This window comes from Mixophyes fleayi, chromosome 1 (genome assembly GCF_038048845.1).
Source record: "Mixophyes fleayi isolate aMixFle1 chromosome 1, aMixFle1.hap1, whole genome shotgun sequence".
NCBI classification, from domain to species: domain Eukaryota; kingdom Metazoa; phylum Chordata; class Amphibia; order Anura; family Limnodynastidae; genus Mixophyes; species Mixophyes fleayi.
Window position 1 is genome coordinate 110493777 of NC_134402.1, and position 24931 is coordinate 110518707.

General features: G+C 38.5%; 1 protein-coding gene across 8 annotated transcripts in view; it reads left to right on the forward strand.

Annotated features, from left to right (window-relative positions):
• The window catches only part of INPP4B (inositol polyphosphate-4-phosphatase type II B), a 481006-nt gene that overhangs the window by 418838 nt on the left and 37237 nt on the right, over positions 1–24931 (forward strand). For all 8 annotated transcript variants that reach the window (XM_075199307.1, XM_075199316.1, XM_075199324.1 and 5 more), the window contains one exon: positions 11595–11707. In XM_075199307.1, coding sequence (XP_075055408.1) covers positions 11595–11707 — 113 coding nt within the window. The remainder of the gene's footprint in view (positions 1–11594; positions 11708–24931) is intronic.

Genomic DNA, 24931 nt, shown 5'->3' on the forward strand with positions numbered 1-24931 from the left:
CTCATTGCCCTTAAGGAGGTCAATCATCCTGAAGTGTAACCCATTTAGTAGTTGTCCACGGCTGTTTCGCACGGGTTGCTTTTGGGTATTTTTCTGATAAGATTATTCTTGCAAAAAAAGAATAGATCCTTAGTAAATGTAAACCACATGTTCGAACAAAACTCTGCAGACATTACTAACATTCAATTTTGACTCATGCTGCCCGTTTATTCATTTTATTATTCCATCTGTAGGTTCACCTACTGCCTTGATTGTCAGCATGTGCCCATTTACAAGCATTATTAAGTGCATGATTATTAATGCCAACATATATGATTTGCTCCAAATAGAGCAATATGCCCAGGTTTTTACCATAGAGTGTGGGTATGTGGAGCAAGATGGTGGCTTTTGTGGAGGAGCAAATGTTTGCATCGGACATTGGGGGAGTTGAAAGGATTGAAAGTGTTCCTTCATATATATGGAGTATGGTGCACTCAGTCTTACAGAGCATTGCAGAACCAAAATTTAATTTAGTAGAGTAAGATTATTAAAAGGAGATAAAGAGGTGTGCATTTTAGGGTTATTCCTTGTTGTGCAGTAGGGCACAAAGCCCATTTCCCCTTTGAAAAAGAATTTGAATATTGTTCCAGGGGAATGTAAGAAACTCCTAGGGAGCAATTCGCTTGATGAGCTCCTGTGCACTCTTCCATTTATTATGGTAGAGGAATATCTGCTCATTTTTGCTCGCACCTTAGGCGGGAGCAAAAATGAGTAGAGATTTCAGGCCAAACATAATCTTATCACGCAGCACTTCGCTTTAAATTGTATCCCCCCCCTCCCTAGAGTCTTGATTGAGCTCTCATTTGCCCAGTACCCTCCTGACTAACAGTGGCAGATAGTACCAGATAGTAAGCGGCCAGGTGTCTCAGTTATGCAATAGAGTTAGTTTCTGTCCACTTTCCCTTCTCTTTTACCCAGATCACCCACAAATGTTCAAAAATCCAGATGTTATTTTATTTGACTGACTGAAATGTCCTTGTATATAGAGCTTTGACTGCAGTGGTCTTTGTGTAAAAAGAGATGAAAAAGAAAGACTTTGTGGGGGACATTAATGAATCTTGATGCACAGAGAAAAAGCAGTGCTGTCTAAATCAGATGTTTTTTAAACTGCCGTAGAAAAATGACAGAATCTGCCCTTGTCTGAACCTTTTTCATTTACGCCAGTTTTTTGTGTGAAATTTTAAATTTAAGAACAATGTGCAAAATAACGAATTTAAGATTCAAGTGAGATAACTAACCAAAGCTTCATGATGTGTTTTCTCATCATCTATACATGAGGTCATAAGTGAATAATGAGTATAATAAATATTCAAAGATGTATTTTATTGTTATTTCATTACATTTTTATGTGTCACTTTTCTGTATTTTTGTTCAATTTATTAATATATTTAATATAAAGAGCATTATTTGGGAAGTAGCTCAACCAAGGATTCAAGGGAGATTTTCTTTAGATGCCTTTTATGATGAATATATGATAACAGGATTCATTGTTTGCTATTAGCAATTGCCAGAATATTAGCTGCATGCAATTATTCTTGGACTGTGTATTATGAAATACATCATTCTCCCAATGACACCATCTTTTATGATTATGCAACAGTGTAACCTTTACAATACAATATAGTTACAAACCTGATATTTAAATGAACTAAAAGGAAAGTGCACTATGCAAACTGGTTGAAATCCATTCATTTGCAAGCCAGTAGAATGCTGTGCAAAGGGTACGATCAGTTCTGGTGCTCTTATTCCAGATTTCCAACAGAACATTTTAAGCATCTATATATGTGTGTGCATGTGAAATGGGGTTAAAAGTTTTTGCATTGCACTTGTTACATCGTAAATTACCCATGCGTAAATCTGCATTATTTATAGGGTTGAGGGATGAAGTGGTATTGGTGTCTGTATAAAATGTCCAATTGTAAAACATTGTACAATATATACAATATACAGATAGCACACAATACTCTTGGACACCTGTTGTGATCAGGAACCTGTTGCCAAGCGCCTGATGGCTCCTGCAACACTTACATGGAATATTATGCGAGTGGTTGGGGGTAGAGCAGCATTTCATGGCAATTAGATAAATGTCAGAATGGGTCTTATGTTCCAGATACCGTGCCGCTGTGTTCTTGGTATATGAGCTCACCTTGTAGGGGCAAATACAATGCATACCGTGGTGTATTCATAATGCCAGTCTAAAGGGCATTTAGGAAAGCATGGACCTGAAGCAGGGCCGGATTTACCGCTAGGCAACCTAGGCACCTGCCTAGGGCCTAGCGGCTCTCGGGGGGCACAGCTGGGGGGACAGGAGTAATTAAAAAAAAAATGAAAAAAAAAAATCGGCCCCTCCCCCGACTCGCGGCACCCCCCCCCCCCCACGAGTCGGGGGAGGGGGGGCGGCACATGCTTTCACTTCTACGTAACTATAGGGGTTTATGGTAGGCTGCAAAAATATAGTTCTATGGATTGTTTCAGGGAGGGGGCCCAAAAACAGTATCCTGCCTAGGGCCCTATGAGGTCTAAATCCGGCTCTGACCTGAAGTGGAAATGATGTTTTGCATTGATATGCGCCTATTTGGAGGTGGTGGCAATCATGTCTCAGCCATTACTTTTAATGGACTGCCTTTTGCAGCTTCCAGCCCCACTTCATGTGGGAATTCATGGAACAAAACATCTTCTCTATTTTTGTTGATTTTTGTGTATATTTAACTAATTAAATAAAAATAACTGTTTTGATATGCTGGCAAAAGAAACCTATATCTCACCTAAAAGAAAGTATAAAACATGCTTAAACAAATGAAATAATTGAAAAGTTGTTCTGGATGAAGCACACATCTCCCAAGACAGAAAAATTGGTCTGGTCCTGTAGGGACGAAAACAGTCATCTTAGTCTACAATTATTAAGTGGTTAAAAAAAATAATATTTAAAGCTAGGCTATATCCAACTAGGAGGTGTAATTTTGCACCTTGACAAAACTATGTTGCACTTCAGACGGGCAAATTTAAAATGTGCAGATAGATATATAGTTGGGAGATGAGCATGTTCTAGCTCAAATCTAAATCACACTGCCCATGTTAGAGAAGCACAGTTGTCGTGCTACTATTCTGGTGAATAGAAAATGAAATGAGCAACCTATTAAAGTTAATGTATTAAATGTACGGAAGAAACGTGTTACCTACAGTTGAGAGGGGAATTACCTTCATGCTGTTCAATTAACAAGTCACTTTTCCGGTTAAATTCAATACTAACAGATCATCAATTATCATGCCCGTGTAACTGTTCAAGTGCAAAAACTGACATATCCTGACTACTACTGCTGACACCTGTACCAGCATTATTAATCACATTATTAATCATATTACCACCTCATGTTAAGGTATTCTTCACCATTGATCCCAGAGGCACAGATCTGCATGTACTGGCAAACAGCCAGGCTAATCTAAATGCAGCCAGCTGCGTCACAATAACCTTGAAAAATGTAAAAATATATTGTAATATAATATTAATATCTAACTATAATATATAGTAACCTAGGAGTAACTTAATGTACCTTCTTAGAAACATATTTCAATAACTTTTGTATTATTAGTTCATTGACATCATATCTGCCATTGGAAAAAAATAATTGAAAGAGACACCTGAGATGCAATGAGTCAATTCATATCATGAATATGTTAACACAGCCATAATAGTATCTAGCTTCAATATTCCTCTTCAATATGGACTTGTTTCCCTGTGGACATACATGAATGATAATGTTCCTTTCCTCATATGCCTGCAGCTCAGTGAATGTGTAAATTAGGAGTGCAGAATAAAATCAGTGCAATTAATGGAATTAGTAGGTGTAGTCATTTAAAACAGACCTGAGTGGAGATCGACCACCAGAAATACTGTAGGAATGTGATCACTCTAACATGTGCTATAGAGAATTCTCTCATTCTCAATGAACTCAACAGAGCAAAACCATGTCCAGCTGTGTTTGAAACAGTAAGCTCTATGGATTGAGTAAGGCGTTTTCTGCCAAACATTTTTCCTTTCAGGCAGAGTATATCTGAGATATCTTACACTTATGTTTGAAAACAGTTGTTAAGAAATACACCCAACCAAAAGGCAAGTGTATACTATGGTTGTACACTAAAGGCTTAAGATACACATTGTGGGCATGATTTATTGAGGAACAAAAAACTAACGTACTTTAAAAAACAACAACACATAATTTGGGTATAATCATGTCCATATTCAACTACAAGCGGATCTGAGGAAACATCTCTTGTTGAATATGGATATAGGTACCCTATGGATATATGGCAATTGACTGTCCTATCTCGCTCCTCTTCGATCTATACTTAATGCTACAGCTAAACTTATCTTCCTCTCTCACCGCTCCACATCTGGCTCCCCTCTCTGCTAAACCTTACACTAGCTCCCCTTCCCCTACACAAACCTCTTCAAACACCTCACCCTCATGTACAAGGCCCTCTCTAACTCCACTGCTTTCTACATCTCCAACCTCATCTCCATACATACTCTCTCCCACCCACTCTGGTCGGCCAATGACCGTCGCCTTTCTTTCTTTCTGGTAACCATATCTCACTCCCGTATCCAAGATTTCTCCTGTGCTGCCCCCCCCCATCCCTCGTTCTATCAGACTATCCCCTAGCTTCTATACCTGCAAACAGTCATTAAATATCCACCTGTTTAGAAAAGCCTATCAGTTCTCTACTTAACCATTTCACTATGTAATATACTACACTCTCATCCGCCAGCTCTCCCGCTCTTTTTGCCCTCAGATCCCCTTACATTGGCTCACCCCCATGTGTCTACCTTGTCCCTTTCCCTATAGAGGGCCCTCTTCCCTCATGTTCTTATTACCTATAACTTTTGCTTACCAGCTACACTGTGCACCTCCTCCTTGCGCACTCTGCCCATTGACTCCACTCCTCCATTGTCTTTGCACCTCTTTCATGGCTTTTAACCTGTTAGATGAGCCCACGCTAATGGGCACAGGTTTTAGCCTGCGTTGAATATAGCCCTTGCACCCTAGTGGCTGTGTTCACGGTTGTAGTGTTATTTGTTTACTGTATTGTACCATTATACCATGTACTGTCTTGTTGTGTCCCCTCTGTACGGTGCTCCGGACCTCATGTGACCTATAAATATCAATTGGTAATAATTGAGACAGACACAACAAACTGCAGTCTACAAACAATACATATGTGGAATATAAAGTCCGAAAAAAACACACAGAAAAAAAACATATTCAATGCTTGTCACGCTTGTCACCTGGTAACATAATCTTTTTTTAAAAATTTTTTTGTAACCCCTCAAATCATAACGTAAGTGTCATTTAACATTTGTGTTTACTGGGTCCCATTCTGGCGCATGCATGGAACTATTTTACTCAATATTCGCCACGCAAAAAGACTTACGTCGTAGATAAGTCAGATCCTTAGTAGCAGGTACGAACAGCACACGTTCAATGCTGCTCTGTATACAAAAGATACCTCCCAATTTCCTGATCCGCGGGACAGAATATTCAAGTTAAGACTGCCCTACCTAAGTCAAGACAGTTGTGAGGTATGGCCACAGGAAGTTGGGGCTTATCTGGCACATTCTTGGGCATCTTTTTCTTTTTACAGATATTATACTGTACTCTATCCAGCAACCCAATATTGTTATGTAAATGGCGATCACAAGTTATAAGCTTTATCATTGATTCTCTGTATTCAGGAAGTGTAGTCAAGACAAGAGTAGTCATGTCCTATATAGAAGAGGTTCATAAGTCTTCTTTTTTTCATCCAAAACCTAAATTAATTCTGATAGCTTTATGATAATAATTTAAATTACTTTTCTTTTGTCAGCAAACCAAATATCTTAATATTGATCAACTTAATGAATTATAAGGACATTTGTAACTTGCACAAAATAATGATTGATAGATACTTTATTATAATGCACTGCAGTATTAGCAGAGGGCTGAAGAGTATTCCTAACGCTATTTCAGTTGGTCATATTGATGACCTGTATAAAAATGGTTAATTTAATTTTTGGGGGATTTGGTGGAAACCTATAGATTTTCTCTGCTCACCAGTTTTCTTACATTAAATTTAAACTGGAACCATTTATTTTGCATTGTAAGCACATAATAGGACATCATTTACACCACATATATATTGTATAGTGTAAAAGTCTATTGTGTGTTTGTGAAGTTCATATGTGCAGAAAAAGGGCATCTGTACACAAAGCGATAGGAGCTTTGTAGTGACACCGTATACCTGTCCCAATCACTGGCCTTAGTTGTTTAATCGACATTTAAGTCAAGCAAGCTGTATTGCTTTAGTAAAGGTGCTTTATGCGGGGCTAAACCATAAAAATACAGATGGACATCTCTTAGACATAGCTTTCCACCTAAAGCACAACAATTTCATTCATCTATTATTCATAGATGGGACACAAATGCAATTCCATCTCAGACCAACTGCAAGTTTGGGTGCATGCAACTTGTAGACCTACAAAAACCAATATACACAGCATCCAAAGACTCATATCCATGCAAGAACACTTTGCACTTACATTCTATGAAATAATCTATGTGGTTTGTCATACACATACGTTATTAATACAAACTTGTAGTGTAGTGTGTTGCTGGACCCTGATGTGCCATTTCCCTGTCCCTCACCCATTTCCACACCTCCTATTTATTCCTTTAGATTGTAAGCTCCTACCAGGAAAGACCTCCATACTTCTTGCATATTGAGCAACACTTTGCAAAATGGGAAATTGCAGCACAAAAAGCTGTAATGCATGTTAGCGCTATGTAAATACAGGATAATAATACTGTACACTAATGACAAGCTAAAGAGCAAAATGTACGAGTGTCAGGAGCCTCTGGGTGTCAATTACTATGATTTTTTTTAAAGTGCTTTAACTATATTTAGTATGATGTTTTCCTTTTTCATTTACATGACAATGCCATGTTTAGTAATCGTAAAACAATAAATCAAGACCTCACACACCACAGCTAGAACACCTGTAGCTAAATCATCATTGATCTCTACTGTAAACACATTTTATGTATCCACAAGGGCCAGAAGATTTTGTTTTGGATGCAAGCTCTTTAGCGCATACAGTGAACCATACCACAGAGACCTATTGTCAGGAATTAGGCCCCTTTGGCTACTTCTTGATTAATATCTTCTCATATAGTCCAAAGTCATACAATATATCACCTCTATTTTGTCAGGAAACTGTCACAAACCGGCCTCTGCGCACTCGTGACTTGGAAGCTTACTGTAAGGGAACACACAAGATTCCAGCCGAAATCTCACACTCACCTCTTACTCTAAGGCTACAGATCTACTGGTCCCTTTCCCAACACAGACCCTCTCCGCCACAGCTACGTATAAGGCCCGTAGCAAACCTATGACTTATTTACCCAATTTCACACATTGGGTTCCCTGGTAGCTAACAGTTAACCCTTCACACTCTGGTTTCTAAAGGGTTAACCTAGCCAAGCAATCTCTCTGTTCTAAACAGGCAATGGATTCGTTAAGAGCAATAAGGATAGAACTATTAAATTGCAAGATTTAATATACAAAAGGTACAATGCTTACAGATAATAGAAAACAATTAGAAAAAGATTTCACATACAAATAAAAAATTGCAAACAGTTATAAAAAACAAATGGGATGAAAGTACAGAGCATAACTTACATATAATAATCTTTATGCCTGGGGGTAGGCAGAAAAAATAACAGTCCTTCAATTAGATTGATCCCCAGAAACTGCCAATTTGTTGTAACTGGTCTCAGCTTTTTAAAGACACTTTTACACCTTTCCCCACCTCCAGGATGATTGTGGTCTGTGACACTTTTTACAATCACCATATACTTGTTGCCTGATTTACTACCCAATTCTACTATGTGGCTTAACTTTTCTGTGGAGTGTCACACAGACCCAATTTTATTATTAATAGATCCCTTATGGAATTTACTCATCTATTGATACCAAGCAGGCCTAAGTACAGGTTGAGCTTATACTCCTTTTCTCAACTTCTCTGTGTGTCAGAATTCTCAATTTCACATAAGAGCTGCTCTTCAACACGCTATTGAGGAATATGTGGTTGATCACTACTTTTATTGAATTTAAGTGGCATATTTGAAAACTAAATTATTTTTGTCTATATAAAATATAGCCAAGTCAGCTCATGGTCTCCTTGAGTCAGACACCATACAGAGCGGTTCTTAAAAGTTTATTCAGGTGTCAAAACTCCATACTAGGCCAGGATATAGCTCACCGAAGGGGCCTTTGAAGCTGCCACAGGTGACACTGCTATCTTCTAACTCTGGGATGTGCAGAGCCACCGAATGCACACACAACAGACTCTCTGGCTTCACATTTTACACTTAGCACAATTTATCAATGGATTCATTTGATATACCATATTTACACTGCAGTTATTATTTAGGCCTTATTCCCCACAATTATGTGATGGGTTACCCCTTATAAATAGTTATAAGTTCTCTATATTCACTAAACCTATGATAACATGTGATTTAAGTTGCATCCACCAACAACTGTTTTACCCAGTGCATACATGGCCTTTTAATGGGAAATAAGAATGTTACGTATAGGTAATGCTACACTTCCTATGTGGCCCCTTCTTTATAATAGACCCATTAAATGTTCTTCTGGACCACAAGGTATTCTAGATAAAGGCCTCTGTTTTCTGACCAGTAAGTGTCTCAGTATAGGATTTACATGAAACAGAACACTAATATATAATATATACATTAAAGTTAAGTTACATTGGAAGAATAATTACATTATGATGTTATGAAATGAATGGTCATTAATTGATGGCTTTGAGTACTGCTATTTCAGTTAAGAATAAATCATTGAAATGCCCTATTTAAGTTCAATGGCATGATATACTGAAATAAAATGTTGTGACAGTCTGATGATTTCCTGATATAGAAATAAATGTTTCCATTTCACTATAAAGTGGATAGTTTGCAAAAAGCTTTTTGTCTCGCTTCAACATTTGTAGGTGCAGAAAAAGCACATTAATTTATGACAGCGATTGTGTTATATTGAGAACAGCTCCTAAAGTATAATTTCAGAAAATGATTTTCTATGAACAGTTTTATATGTAGCACATTTAACCCCAGCAGGGAGGGGGTCAGAATGGAAATTGAATGAAAAACCAAACACAAAAAAATTATGAAGCATAAATAGGACCTGGCTTGTCCCTGTTGTCATATTCTTGCTATGTAAAACAAATAAAAAGAGCATCCTAGCATAATGCTTATACTGGAAAGATTGCTTAAAAATGTTATCCAGTCATAATAACTTAGTGTTTTGTCTTAGTGTTGTCTTAGTGTTTTGTTCAACCTTTCAAAATTGCAGTGTTTTCAAATATTGTTGAATTAACTGTATATAGATCATTTGTAAAGGGAACTAGGGTTAACCAATGATGTTTGCATAACCTTGGTATCTATATGTATTGTATATTTAAGGTATGTAAGCTAGGAAGTCATAACTAGTTTAGTATTGGAGCAGCAATGGTTATATGCTGGTTTTATTTTTGTTTTAACTAGTTGAAGTACCCAGTGTTGCCCGTTTTTTTAAATCTTCAGGTTATTAAGTTAACAATGAGTTGGATGTAATTAGCAGCGTAGAAGCTCTTCCATCACACCCATTAGGTGGCTGCCCAGTGTTGTTTTTGTTTTTATATTAAATATTATCTAAATCCATCCAGTGGAAGACCTAGAACAGGCTTCCTGGGTTAAAGTTCTGACCAGCGTACACCATCGGGAGGTCCGACTGAGACCTACACCTCCTAGTTTGGCTTCTAGGATTCAATGTTGAAAGTCTTTTGAAATTTTTGACCAAATCCGTCCAGTGGAAGGCTCATAACAGGCTCCGTGGGTCAAAGTTCTAGCCAGTATACACCAACCAGGAGGTCCGACCTGGTCCCTAAACCCCTTAATATCTGGCCAGGATCCATCTGGACCACCTTGCATTAGCATCATCCAAATCGGTGCAGGGGTGTTAAAGATATTCACTTACAAATAAACATACAAACAAATAAACTTCTTTATATATGTGTATATATGTGTGTGTGTGTGTGTGTGTGTGTGTGTGTATATATATATATATATATATATATATATATATATTCTGCTATTTAATATTTGCTAAGCTAGCTCTGTCCCATAATATTGGAATTCGGGCACAAAAGAAGCCAAGAGATTTGCGTGCATGCCAAATAGTACAGGAACTTGAACATGGTTTTTTTTTTTATCATCAACAAACAAATCTTATAAAGTTTCCTCATTTAATCAATCATTCAATAATGTGCCATAACAGGGTTCCCTCCTCTCACTTGCATCACATTCTGTAATCTTTAGCGTCTTCTGATTCGATTTCGGTGTCACATGTACATTCTTTTTAGCCCTGTCCATCTAAGTGAACCAGGGGTTCTATTCTGCATGCTACGGGATAAATGTATCAAGCTAAGAGTTTTCCGGCTGGTTTGAAAAGTAAAGATGTTGCCTATAGCAACCAATCGGAATCTAGTTATCATTTTGTAGAATGTACTAAATAAATGATAGCTAGAATCTGATTGGTTTTTCAAACCCGACGGAAAACTCTCAGATTGACACATTTACCCCTATATGTGTTTCACAACTGCACAGTTAGGGCTGGCCCTTCTTTCTCTCTATGAAAACTAGTTTATACAGCTAGGGGGCGAGTGTTCCTTATTGCCATACCCTCGCTACATTAATTAACGATTTCTCCCCTCTAAACAAATGCATAGATGTTGTTATACAGTGGTACATGAATGTTTGGCTTACATAATTACTTCTATAAGAAGCATATATTAACAATGGTAAATCAGCACAATCTGTTAATAACTAGTCACCTTAGAGCGCCTTCTAATCTGAGAACATATACCTCTATACTGCTATGTTTACATTGTTCACGTACAATATTTACATTTTATATAGTCTTTATCATGAATCAAGTTCAGTCCTTCTACAACTGTGCGCACCTTTGTTCAACAATAAATGTATAACAATATTTTTCAATGAATACATGTACCATTACCAGGAAACATATTTTATTGTATATGCAAGGTTATACAGAATGTGGGACCATTGTGAATATTTCCTACTGTCGGACAGTTGTTCTTTTGCATCCTTTTGCACAGTTTATTACATAGAAGGTCGCTTAATAGATGAACTCAGTGTATGCATAATGTACTGACAAATATTAGTAATATTCCTTACATTGTATAATGACTGATAGTAAGTCCACCATGTTTTGTTATATATTCAACTTATTTCTTTCATTTTAAATACTAGTGAGGGTGCGTTTGGTTGGGAATGTTTCAATCTTGAATAATGTTGTATTCAATGGTGGCAAATACAGTTGTGTTTATAGTGTCTGTAGAGAAAATGTCCGTACTCAAACTTCTGCTTTCAATCTTGTATACAAAAGTGCAAAAACACATTGAGCCTGTACGTTCTATCTCTGCTTGCTTCTTTCAGGTCCACAGTTATTTCAGGATCGAAGTGACCTAAAGGAACTCCTTGAAAACCTTCACCAAAACACTCATGCCAAAAAAAGGAAGAATGTAGAAATCATGTGGTTGGCGGCTTCTGTAAGTTTTGGTTACACGTCTTCAAAGTCATATTGTCAAAGGGCTAGACAACAATTTGGCTTTCCAAATGTGGTTAAACTAAAAAGATGTTCAACGACAATAGAGAGCCACCAGTTTTTTAAGTCTGATGTAAATAATGCTTCTTTATTAGAATCTTTTCCGATGACAGAGAAACAGAGAATAAACAGAGAAAAAAAACAAACAAATATATCAATGGATAAAAAGTCATTTTTATTAATATAGTTTTTCACATTTGATAAATTTTTCTTGTGTGATTGATTACCTGTGACCATTGTATGTGGTTATTTTATATATTCACACAGTTAAGAAAATGTAATTCAGTCTTAACAGAGTGGATTCGGTGCCCAGGTGACCCTAAAACTGCCACTGAATTAGAGATTTGTTTAATATGTTCTGGCGCTCAGGCGTGAAATCTTGTTAATTGCAGTTAGATTTGTTGCCACATTAAGGAATGCTGAAATGATTCTAATTGCAATTTCCAAGTATGAGCTATAAAGCAATCCCTAATAAATGAACTGTGGTGACCGTCATAATGACCTGGAAACATTGTTTTACATCAATAATTCTTAAAAATATTAACAAAGCATATATAGTGGTGGTATTTTTGTGTTTTTTTTCTAGATAGCCCAGCAACACAGGCAAATTTGCATGTTTCTATTCTCAGTTTTTACTATGCAATCGTTTGCTTTAATAACTACCTACTGAGACCAACTTTTCAGTGTTAGAATTCATTCATGATTGACACCATGCCAAGCTATGTCATGCTGTCTCTGTGTGTATAGGTAAGTAATGAAACCATTCACTTGTCTTGGTGATATGTATTGCTTGTGTACATGCGGATGTATATCTCTACATAACAATTGGTTGGCAGGTACAATGGCGCTAAATGAAACTTATGACTGAGACCTGGTCCAATTTCTACCCATTCTAAAATAAATTACTTAGATCTCAGGATCTATATGTGGGATAGCACTCCAACCTGGGACCCAGAATCTGTTTTAAAGGCCCTTGATTGTCAGATATGCACAACATTCTATTGGAAACCACTTCTTTTTGGAGTCCTGAACAAAATCACAATAGTTCCCAAACTGCTTGTACATCAACACAGCTAAAAAAATGTCTGCATATGTCTGATTTATCATATCATTACAGATGTAGTTCTTGTACATATCTCTCTATTTATTTAAACCACACGCAATTTACCCAGTCAAAATGTGGAAGATTGGAGTAGTTGAGTAGTGTACTCTATGCACATCCATTGCATAGTTACAAGGCTAAGGTTTATTCATTGCTTGCTTTTATACATTAAATGCAAATGGTACATATCTGGTGTACAAATGTACAACATGTAATTCTCCCCTACATGCATCAGATCATTGCAAATAAAGCACATCTTAATGCATAGCGTGTAAAAATGTTACCTATATCTATAAACAGTTTAATCGGTGCTTCACAGCAATGGTGATGGTTGAAGAAAACATTTGGCATTTGCTAAATTGCTATAATTATTTTGCAAGTTGTGGGTGAAATGTATAGGTGGGGTAGGTTTCTCCGATTGATAAATTTCCGACAGTGACTATAGATACATAAAAATTACGAATACTCTAAGGCAGACATCAAAGAAATAGAGACTTACCATAAAACACCCAAACCACATTTCCGGAAGATCTGATATGAATTCGGAATACAGAAAATGCTATCACTTAAAATTAGAGATGTTCACTGACCCCCGTGTTCTGGTTCTGGTTTTGGACCTGGATTAACTTTGTGTTTTGGTTTTGGCAAAACCGCCCTTGCGTGTTTTGGTTTGGTTTCGGTTTTGGATCCCTATTTTGTTCTAAAATCTCTATTTTTTTGCTAAAATCACATAATTTTGCCTTTTTTTGCCTACATTACTATTAACCTCAATAACATTAATTTCAAGTCATTTGCAGTCAATTTGGACCATCTCACAGGTCACAATATTATTTTCATACACATTCAAACAAAGACTACAGCGACCTGGCTGGATGCTAAGCAACAGAGCAATGACTCAAACACACGGCAGTTCATAGCACATCTAGGAAACATTGCCACACAGCAGTGTCAGTAAAGAAAAGTGGTGCGAGATGGAATTGTCCTTGTATCATGAAATCAGTTATGATTCATTTGATCGCTCCACCTGTTTCTTGGATAACTGTGGTAATTCTACAGCTAATACATAGTGACGAGCGCTGACATCCCCGGGATGCGTGCATTTATCAGACCAAGACCAATCCAGGGATTTGTGTCATTTCTGAATATGAACATACATTTTCCTCTAATGCCTTACTGTTTTCTTCCAGTTCGACTTTTACATGTAAAAGTATTTGGACACCACTTTTGGAGTGCGAATGACAAGGTCTTGCTTTGTCATGACTGACCTTACAAGAAGATGCCTCAGTGACAGTTGCAGAACTAGCACTTATAGCGAAAGGCGAAGGCCTCATTCTTTCCTTGCCACTGCGTGTGTAGAATGACAAGTTGGCACTTTTATTATTTTCTGCAGATAACTTTGCCTGGATTACAGGCCTTTTTTTCTTAACCAAGGTACTGCTGTGAATCCGTTTTGAAAACAGAGTACAATGTGACTGCATATTAAGAACAACACTGCCAGTCCTATTATTACTATTTCAGCAATGACAATTAGCAATGGAGCTCTCCTCTTTGTGTTTTACCTATATAACACAGTACAATATGACTGCAGAATTTGAAGACCAAGCCTGCCAGACCTATTATTTCTATTTCAGAAATGACAATTAGCAATGGAGCTCTCCTGAATGTCACTGGAGACTTTGAAGCACACTGCTACCCATCCTTTTTCTTTTCTACCTATGACGCTACCCAACTGCACTAGAGACTGCCAAGAACTGTGCAACCCCTTCTGTGTCCCTTTGTGAAATGGCGCTGGATCACTGTGGTGGGCGGTACTTATAGAAACCAAAACTCGTGAGATCCAACAACGTAACAATGACGTTTCGTCTTGTTTTCAGTTCCGAGGGCGTGCGAAAGTGCCGAACCGGCTCGGTAGTCAGATCTGTTAAGTTCGGGTGTGTTCGGTTCTCGGGGAACCGAGCCTGAGCATCTCTACTTAAAATGGTCACAGTGAGATTGTCAGTTTTAAGGGGGCAATGTGAGGACCAGGCGCATAACCCTATTCCATTTCCCTAACCCTAATCCTAACTCTAACCCTTTTATTAGATTATAGAGGCGGTGGGTTCTGGCATTACCCCTTTAAAACCGTCAATCTCAGTGTGGCCAATTTAAGTGACGTGAATCTCCAGTGCCTGCATTTTCTCTATTCAGAATTTATATCAGACCTGTCGGAAATATTGTTTGGGTGTTTTATGGTAAGTGTGTATTTCTTTGACGTCGAGGTTAGAGTAATCAGAATTTTTTTGTAGCTATAGTCACTGTCAGAAATGTGTGAATCTCATTAATCACAACCACCAAAATGTATCACAGTTTAAAATATATTTCTTTAATGAAATTGCCAGATTTATTCAGTAGTACAAATCCAATTCATCTTCTGGAAGACAAAGGGCTCCATTTACAGTACACCTGAGAGAATGGATGAGCTTGAATTTCACAGACCTTAAATCGTTACATGGTTGTTCTATCAACTACTGACTAACTCAACATTGTGTGAATGTCTCTCGGCCAGAGTCTGTGCTTTGGTCAGCTGCCCAGTCAGCTCTGACACTGTTTTGTTTTTACCACTCAATTTCAATCTGCTGATCCAGAAAGCCTTTTGTGTTTAGATGAATTGGGCGCTGCTGTATTTGTTCCTGTTGCTGTGCTTGCTATCCTTGACGTGTCCATTCTACTATCACAGTAGCTGATGGAATCAGTGTGAACTCTGTTTTTAAATGAAAATCTTGTCAGCCACTCACTTTGTTTTATTTTTACATATCATGATTGGTTAACAAGATTATAGTGTAAAAAAAATGCTTATTTCTTTTAAAGTTAAAAGCATAAACTGTGATCCAAACATGAAAATATAAAAATACCAGAAATCTTCTAAAATAAATCCATAATACCTTTTATATAGCTCCGGTATTTCATTTCCCCTCAAAATAATTATATTAATAATATTTTTTATTTTTTTTAGAAATTAGCTATGATTATCATCTGCATTTATGGTACATTTCCCAACCATGTAAAAATACTGTACCTCTCTGAATTTGTATATTCTTCCATACCTCCTAACAGTTTAAAAAAGGAAAGTTAGAATATAACATCCACCCAAAAACTACCCAGATCTATACAGCTACATCCACATTTTCTACAAAGTCACTATTACTATCCAATAAGACATCTCTTTCTTGGTGTCTGCCAAAATTTAGACTTGTGAGAGTTGGGGGCATATTTGCCTGCTTTTGAGGTCCAGGTTGGAAGGTCAGGGGGTGTGTTGACGTGAATAGTGTCATCACAGACCCACACCCTACTTCGCCATGACATGTTTGTACCATTGCACAGTGGGTCCATGATGATGCCATTCACAGCAAATCACGTGATCAATTCCCTGCCCCACCCATTTCTCTAGGGAAGTGGGCGAGATCAGGGAGAGTGGCCTACACTTCTGGGAGTCTGGGAGGATTTTCAGTTTATGAATGAATGTATTGTTTGATATTGTTTCAACTGCCTTGCTAAAACCAAAATAAGTTACCTCCACTGACCCACCTGATCTATCATTTATATTACAGAGTCAAAAATAATCTAGATATGTTTGATGTGTTTTGACACTAAATCAGTGTTCCCTTGGCCCAGCCCTCAGGAAGCCATAACAGTGATTGTTTTGCAGGTCACACGTGAAATAACTGGTACCACCTGTGTCAGTAATGACTACACCTGTCCTCCAGCCAGGAGATATGGAAAACATGCACTGTTAGGGCTGGGGTTGGGAAACACTGCTCTAAATAGTCAACAAGTATCTTTTTAATGATTCCAATTTGCCTACTATTGATGTGAGACTCGCCAGTCTGTGGCTATGATATTCTTCCCTACTGACTTTTCTGTAATGGAACGAAATTTGACATTCTCCAATCATCTAGAATTATACCTGACAGAAGTGACTGGTGAAAAAGGTTGCTGCAAATACTATTTTTAGTTATTGTAATACTCTGGAATGCTTACCATCTGGACCCATTGACTAATTTACTTTTAATTTTGAGAGTGCAAGTAACACTTCTACTGTAGTCAATAAAGTTGTGTCTACTGTGCAGCAGGCTATCTCTTTCCCTTGAGTGTAGCTGTTTTATAGTTGAATATCTACGCCACAGAATCACATTTTATGGTGTTTGTGGACTTTCCGCTCTTCTTGTTTGTAGCTGTAAAATCTACCACTAGTTCATAGCTGTGATGCATTCACTGTGTTATCTCTCAGCTCCAGTATTATTCCCCCATGGTTTAGCATAGGAGTCCCTGGCATGTATTATATTTTGTAATACATAATATGGTCTTGTATTTCAACCTTTGATTAGAATTCAAGTAGCTTCCTGGTAATTGATGCTAACTGGCCAGCAATTTGCTCCTTATGAGTAAGTCATAAATACACTGAGAGCTCTCTGCTAATCTTGTGGTGCTGTTGTACCTGCTGTAATGTAATCCTTGAAGATTAAATTAAATGGTCTAGCAATGACTGAGCTACGCTCCTTAAGTACCTTTAAGGGTGAATGCCTGCAGGGGCTGCTTCTTTATATAGCTTCTACCTTCCAGGAAAGTCTCCCACTCCCTCTTGGTAATGCCTACACACAGCAACAAATAGAAAAGCCATTCAATCCGATTTATAGTTCATTTAAACTTTTTAATATGTCATTATGCTGACCATGTTACTCCAGTAAAATGGAATTTAAACTAATTTAAAAATGCGTATGTTAATAACACCAGACAAGGGAGTTGAGTAAAGACAGAATGTAATTTTCATAACGGGACCATATGTCAGAAAACAACCTAGAGAAATATTAAATATTAAATTCATTGGACCATAATCAAAATATGGCTGTTATACATGTAGCTCTGTAGAGTTTGTTGGCTCTGATTTAGCAGTTGCAGATAGTAAAGTCTATATTTCTGTAAATAAAATGACCCATACAAATGTCATTGCTTTTCAAGTAAACATATTTTTGGGTGACTAATAGCTTGTCTGTACACTTACACTGTGTATACCAAGACACAAGGTCCATCAAGTCTTAGTAAAACATAAGATATTTTTTGACTGGCAGGCATCCAGTATCTCTAATGGATAAAGTACCAGATGTAGCTTGGCTCTTATACCTTCTTAACAATTTCATTTTTCCCTGCTTTCTGAAATGAGTCTATTTTATGACGTGTTTAAACTCTTGTGCAGCAAACAAAAATGGTATTAAAATTGTGAGCGCTCCACTTAGTGTGGCAGCCTACAATGTGAATGGAGGGACTATCACTATACCCCACTCAACAAACTTTAAACTTTGTCCAATAATGTGGAGCTTAACTTTAAATTTAAACTCAATGTAAACAAAACATGTATATGTACATTTCAAAGTGATACATTGTTATTTTATTCTTACTTATCAGGTTTACAATCTAAGCGCCACGATATATTTTAACGTGAGTGGTACAGAGCACAATTCTGTGTTACTTGAAATGTTTTGATGACTTATTTTATCCTAAGGCAGTAAGGAAGTCTTTAAAGTCAACTTTAGCATACATTGTGACTAACATGGCAGTATCTTTGTATTCCTCAAAAACTGTGTGGGATATTTTTAAGACTTTAACAGAACTTTGGCATTAGGTAGTAAAGAAAATCTAAACTTTAGTGTGTTTGAATGTTTGCATTACATTAGTTGAAGTGTGTGTTAAAGTACGTAATTATGTTATGGTTGAATTCTCAATATTGGCGCAGTTGGCAGATGCACAAGTAAATTATTTTTAATTTGTTTTCTTTTCAGGGTCGATAGCATCATGTTTCAATATGTGCTCAAGTTGAAGTGATCATTTGTGGGCCTGATTTAGAGCAAAGCAAAGATTGTCTTAGTGAAAAATGAACACTTGCATCCATATTTACAGCTGTGTGTATCTTGCGCTTGCGGCCCCTTGTGCTTAGAGAATCAGATCATTAATGTGCAAGTGCAGTACAGTAAGGTTTGCAGTTGCAAGTTAAGCGCGCCCCTTTGCGATGCATCTTATATTCAGATATGCAGACCTTAAAATACAATAGCTATGAAATGTACATTTTGCAACCACATTATCTGGAGGCAGGTTTTTGAGTCGATGATGAGGATATTTTCATCTCTGCTCCGGATGCATCTATATGCTAGATTTAAGGTTGCATGCATGTTAGGGTATATATGCAACTGAAATAACTGACTTGGAGATTCAAATGCACAGATGCATCTTTATTCATGCACAAAATTACTTTTTTATATTAAATTGTAAATCAAGCACTCTATCTCTACGAGTATGAATATGTGTTCAATATGTATTTATGTTAAAAAAAAAAAAAAGTTTATTTAAATCCATTGATTACTTTAATGTGCTAAGTGGTATGTTCAGTACTGCTGGATTTCAAAAGATAAGTATTTGCTATAGTCATGTTAAAATACAGTATGTTGCCTTTCATCAATATGCCTACACATTCCACATACGCTACTGATTCCTATCCTGTTTCTTTTATATGTTGTACAAAGCCCTGTGCATTGACGTGTGCTTATTGAAGAGATTGAGCTAGAGAAAATAAAGAAAGGAGATCAGCAGTGTCTGACACGTGTTTATTTTCATACAGATATAACTTGAGTAAAGTACAATATAGTAAAGAGCAAGTAAACCCACTACTGGCCATTTATAGCAATGCTTGTGTATTACAGGCCTATATAATATTCCAAGCTCCTTGCATCACTCTGGAGCAGTATAGAAATCTGATTCGTGAGCAAGAAGTGGACTGTCTCCTAATTAACAACCATGTTTCAGGATTAGTGAGACCAGGCACTAATTTGGGTGATAAGGCCTGGCTCACAGTTGAACCTTTTGATGAACCTTGCTTTGTATATGGGAGCATTGTCATGCAGAAAAAGGCCTTCCAAAAAATGTTACCACAAATTTGGAAGCACACAATTCTCTAGAATGTCATTGAATGCTCTAGCATTCAATAATTAAGTTCTATGAATTCATTTAATCAGTTTTATTAATTCATCAATTAAGATTCCCTAGCAATGGAACTAAGGGGCCCATGTTAAACCATAAAAAACAGCACCAGGCCATTATTCCTTCTCACCAAACTTTACACTTGGTAATATGCATTTGGTTAGGAAACGTTCTCCTGGTACCCGACAAACCCATATTCATCTATCATACTACCATATGGGGAAATGTGATTTGTCACTCCAGAGAACATTTCTCTGCTGCAGAGTCCAATAGTGGTTTGCTTTACACCACTGCAGTTGATGTTTGGCATTGCGCATGGTGATCTGAGGCTTTTGTGTAAATGTTAGGCCATGGAATCCCAATGGCTTCCGACGAATGGTTCTTGTGCTGAATTGCTAACAGAGCAGTTTGGAAATCTGTTGCAACTAAGGACAGATAATTTTTAAGCGGCATGTGCTTCAGCACTTGCAAGTTCCATTCTGTGAGCTTGTGTGCCTGACATTTTATGGCTGAGTTGACCGGAACAGCTCTAGCAGGGCAGAAATTTGAGAAACTGACTGGTTGGAAAGGTGGCATCCTATGACAGTGCTTCGTTGAAAGTCACTGAGATCTACAGTGTGACCCATTGTACTAATGTGCTAATGCTTGACTCTGGATATTGAATGGCTGTATGTTTAATTTCATGCAGCTGTTAGCAGTTATGCCACGTAGCGCACGTGTATATGTATATATGTTTGTGCATATATATATAATATAATTCTCAAAAATAGCATGAAACTAACGAAAGTAATTGGACTCCATCATTGTTTATTCCATATTTAATAGCAGTTATAAGTGCATTGGAGTTTTAGTTCATCAGAATATTTTAAATAATAAAATAAATAAAAATGGCATGGGCAAAAATGATGGGACCCTTAACCTAATATTTTTTTGCACAACCTTTAGCTGCAGCCACTGCAATCAAGCAATGTATTTAGGTGGTATTCTGAAAATTCCAACAGGCTTTTCTCCTACAAAAAAAACAACAAATTCTGAGAAAAACGAAAACAATATAAAGACTTACCTGAACACCGAAGCTCCAGATCTCTGATGGAAGCGATATGAGTACTAATTTAGTCAGTGAGGACTGAGCCTCATTGCCGGTTATAGCGTTCTGTTATAGTTTGCTACCTGCTTCTGTGCTGCATTGGTGATAAACCTTGGATTGGTTTTCTGTGTATGAACCCTGTCTGTTCCTGGACTCTGAACCTTTTCCTTTTGAACTGACCTTCTGCCTGTACCCAGACTCTGAACCTTTGACTGTGGTCCTGACCCTGTTTGTATCATCTCTGTCCAGTCCGCAGACCACTGGCCTGTCCCTACTATTACCTGGTCTTTTACTGTGTGCCGCTGTGTGTCCATAAACTTGTACTACAAGACCTGGGGGCATCCGAGTACCTGTGAGCATAATCAGTCTCTACAGGAAAGGCAGCTGCTATAGGTGAAGACCTCTTCCGCTAGTTCTACAAGTTTATGACGCACTGGTGGCCATAACATTATAACTGGCCAGTGAAGATTGGAGGTAATTCTGTCATTTGCGACAGCGAGGGGAACCTTTCCCCATCCCAGGTCTTGGCAAATCAGATCCAGACCATGTCACAGGTAGTGCAAAGTTTATCTCATCGCTTGTCAATACAAGAAGAGTCTCCAGAAATCCGCAGGTTCAACAGGCCTCCTCTGGCGTTGTTACAGAGCCAAAATTGAACTTGTCCGATCGATTTTCTGGAAGCAGGTTCTCCTTCCGCAACCTCAAGGAGAGTTGCAAATTATATTTTCGCCTGAGACCACGCTCCTCTGGCTCTGAGCAACAAAGAGATGGTATTGTAATCTCCTTACTCCAGGGTGATCCCCAGTCCCAGGCCTTCACTCTCCCACCAGCATGTCCCTCCTTATAAACCGTGGATGCTTTTTTCCAGGCCTTAGGCTTGCTATATGATGACCCAGAGAGAGTGGCCTCTGCTGAATCTCCTCTCCGGGCTTTGAGACAAGGACAGCGTGCAGTGGAGGAGTATTGTGCAGAATTCAGACGGTGGTCGACCAATAGTGAGTGGAATGATCCGGTGCTTCGGAGTTAGTTCTGCTTAGGCCTTACGGAACAAATCAAGGACTCTTTAGTACAGTATCCCACGCCATTCTCACTTGAAAGTTTGATGCAACTTGTTATCAAGATCGATCGCAGAATCAAGGAGAGGAAAGCCAAGAGAGAGTCATCTTTACCTCCTTGCTCACAACAAAGTCATGTTCTACCTGTCTGGACACTCCTGAGCCCATGCAGTTGGGCGCTTACCATCTGCCTCCTGAAGAGCTCTCTAGACGGCGCTCCCTGGGTCTCTGCATGTATTGTGGTCAATCGGGCCACCTAGTTCGTACTTGCCCCATCAAGACGGGAAACGCCTAAACCTAAGCTCTGGTGAAGAGGTGTGTTTAGGTTTCCAAATAATCTCTTCGGAAAATTCTTTGTAAGTTCCTGCACGTTTAATCTTCAGAAATCATTCTACTGATGTGTCCGTCTTCCTCGATAGTGGTGCAGCAGGTAACTTTCTGGATATTCACTTGCCTCAGTCACTTGGCATTCCTAATATCAAATTGGGTTTGAGCGTTACCGTCTATGGCTTGGATGGTAACCCCTTGGTTGGGGATAGAATACTCGCTAAGACTCCATTGGTTCGTTTATCTGTAGGAGTCCTCCATACGGAGGAGCTCTCGTTCTTCCTGATCGCCTGTCCCTCTGCACCTTTAATGCTGGGGTATCCTTGGCTTTAGAGCCGTAATCCACTCATAGATTGGAAAAAGAGGGAGATCATCCGTTGGAGTCCAGAGTTTTCTTCTACATGCTTGACCCTACCTCTCAGAGTTCTTCAGCCTAATCCAGAATTGTTACCTGAGCTCTACCAGGACTTTAGTGATGTGTTCTGTAAGAAGAGAGCTGACTCTCTCCCACCTGATCGGGATTATGACTGTGCAATTGATGTTATTCCTGGTTCTAAGTTGCCCAAAGGGCGTCTTTATTCATTGTCTATCCCTGAGAACCAGGCTATGGAGCAGTATGTGGAAGAGAACCTGCAAAAAGGATTCATCTGCCCTTCCAAATCCCCTGTAGGAGCTGGTTGTTTCTTAGTGGCCAAAAAAGATGGCAGTCTTAGACGAGGCATAGATTTTTGTGGCCTGAATAAAATCACGGTTAAAAACACGTATCCTCTGCCATAAATTTGCATCTTATTTGACCAGCTTAAATCAGCCACCATTTTCTCAAAGATTGACATCCGAGGTGCCTACAATCTTATACGTATAAGAAGGGGAGATGAGTGGAAAACAGCCTTCAACACTCAGTCAGGACACTACGAGTATCTAGTTATGCCGTTCGGTTTGTGTAATGCTCCAGCAGTCTTCCAAGACCTCATCAACAATGTCTTACGAGAATTCCTTGGAATGACAGTTGTCGTTTATCTGGATGATATCTTAATTTATTTGCAATCCTTGTTTCAGCACCGTCAACATGTTCGTGACATCCTGTAAAAACTACGTCAACACCAGCTCTATGCAAAACTGGAGAAGTGCGAGTTCAAGCTCTCCAGTGTAGCCTTCCTAGGGTACATTATCTCGTCATCTGGTTTCTCAATGGATTCCAGTAAGGTTCAGGCAATTCAGGACTGGGTCCTTCCTACTAATTTGAAGGCTATTCAAAGATTACTTGGCTTCACCAATTACTATCGTAGATTTATACGGTCATTCTCCTCCTTGGTAGCTCCTATCACTGCTCTCACCTGGAAAGGTGGTAACACGGCTAATTGGTGTCCAGAAGCGTTGGCGAGTTTTTCAGCTCTTAAAGCCGGCTTCACTTTTGCACCTGTTCTTAGGGACCCAGACCCGGAACTCCCATTTATTGGGGAAGTAGATGTTTCAGATGTTGGGGGAAGTGCCATTCTTTCTCAAAAGGATCCGCAGATTAAAAAATTGCTTCACTGTGCATACCTTTCCAGAAAATTCTCGCCAGCTGAGATCAACTATGACATCAGTAATCGTGAATTGTTGGCCATCAAGTGGGCCTTTGAAGAGTAGTGACGCTGGTTAGAGGGAGCAATCCATGTCATTACAGTCTTCACTGATCACAAAAACCTCCAGTATATCCAGACTGCAAAAACACTGAATGCCAGACAGGTCCGCTGGGCATTGGTTTTTACCCAGTTTAATTTCATCATCACTTTCCATCCAGGTTCAAAGAACACCAAAACTGATTCTTTGTCCCGAAGTTTCATGGCATGCCATCCTCATTCTCCTGACCTGCAACCTTTTATTCCCTCATAATCTATCCATCTTGCCCTAACTCAAGATCTTGGGGCCACACACCGCCAGTTCCAAAAAATTGTTGCAGTTCAGACTCCTGCAAATAAATTATTCATTCCGATTCATTTCAAAAAGTCTGTCCTCATTGAATGCCATGACAATTGCTAAGTAGGACATCTAGGAATCTATAGGACCAACAAAGCATTTTCTCACTGGGTTTGGTGGCCCGCTTTATCTTCGGATGTCGTGAATTATGTTCGCGCTTGCCTGGAATATGCAAAAAACAAATCCTCTAGGAACCATCCTCCTGGTCAATTGGTACCATTATGTTCTTCACGCAAACCTTGGACACATCTCTCGATGGACTTTATAGTTGGTCTCCCATGGTCCTCTGGTCATAACACCATCTGGGTGGTCGTTGATCGTTTCAGCAAAATGGCTCACTTTGTACCTTTACCCAAGCTACCAGATGCTAGAATCTTGGCCACATTATTTATTTCACACCTTTTCCGTCTCCACGGCCTTCCTTTGCTTTGTCTGGTTTGCGTTCAGAGTGGAGCACATGTTGATACCAAACTTAAGAGTGACTACTTTTATTCATTTAAACAGACTGAATGACTGATTAGAAGATTGAAGACGTGATACTAATTCAAGAAAGCAATTAGTTTGAAATATCACTATAATCCAATTATTTATCTTTTCTAAGGGGTACCAACAAATCTGTCATGTCCATTTTAG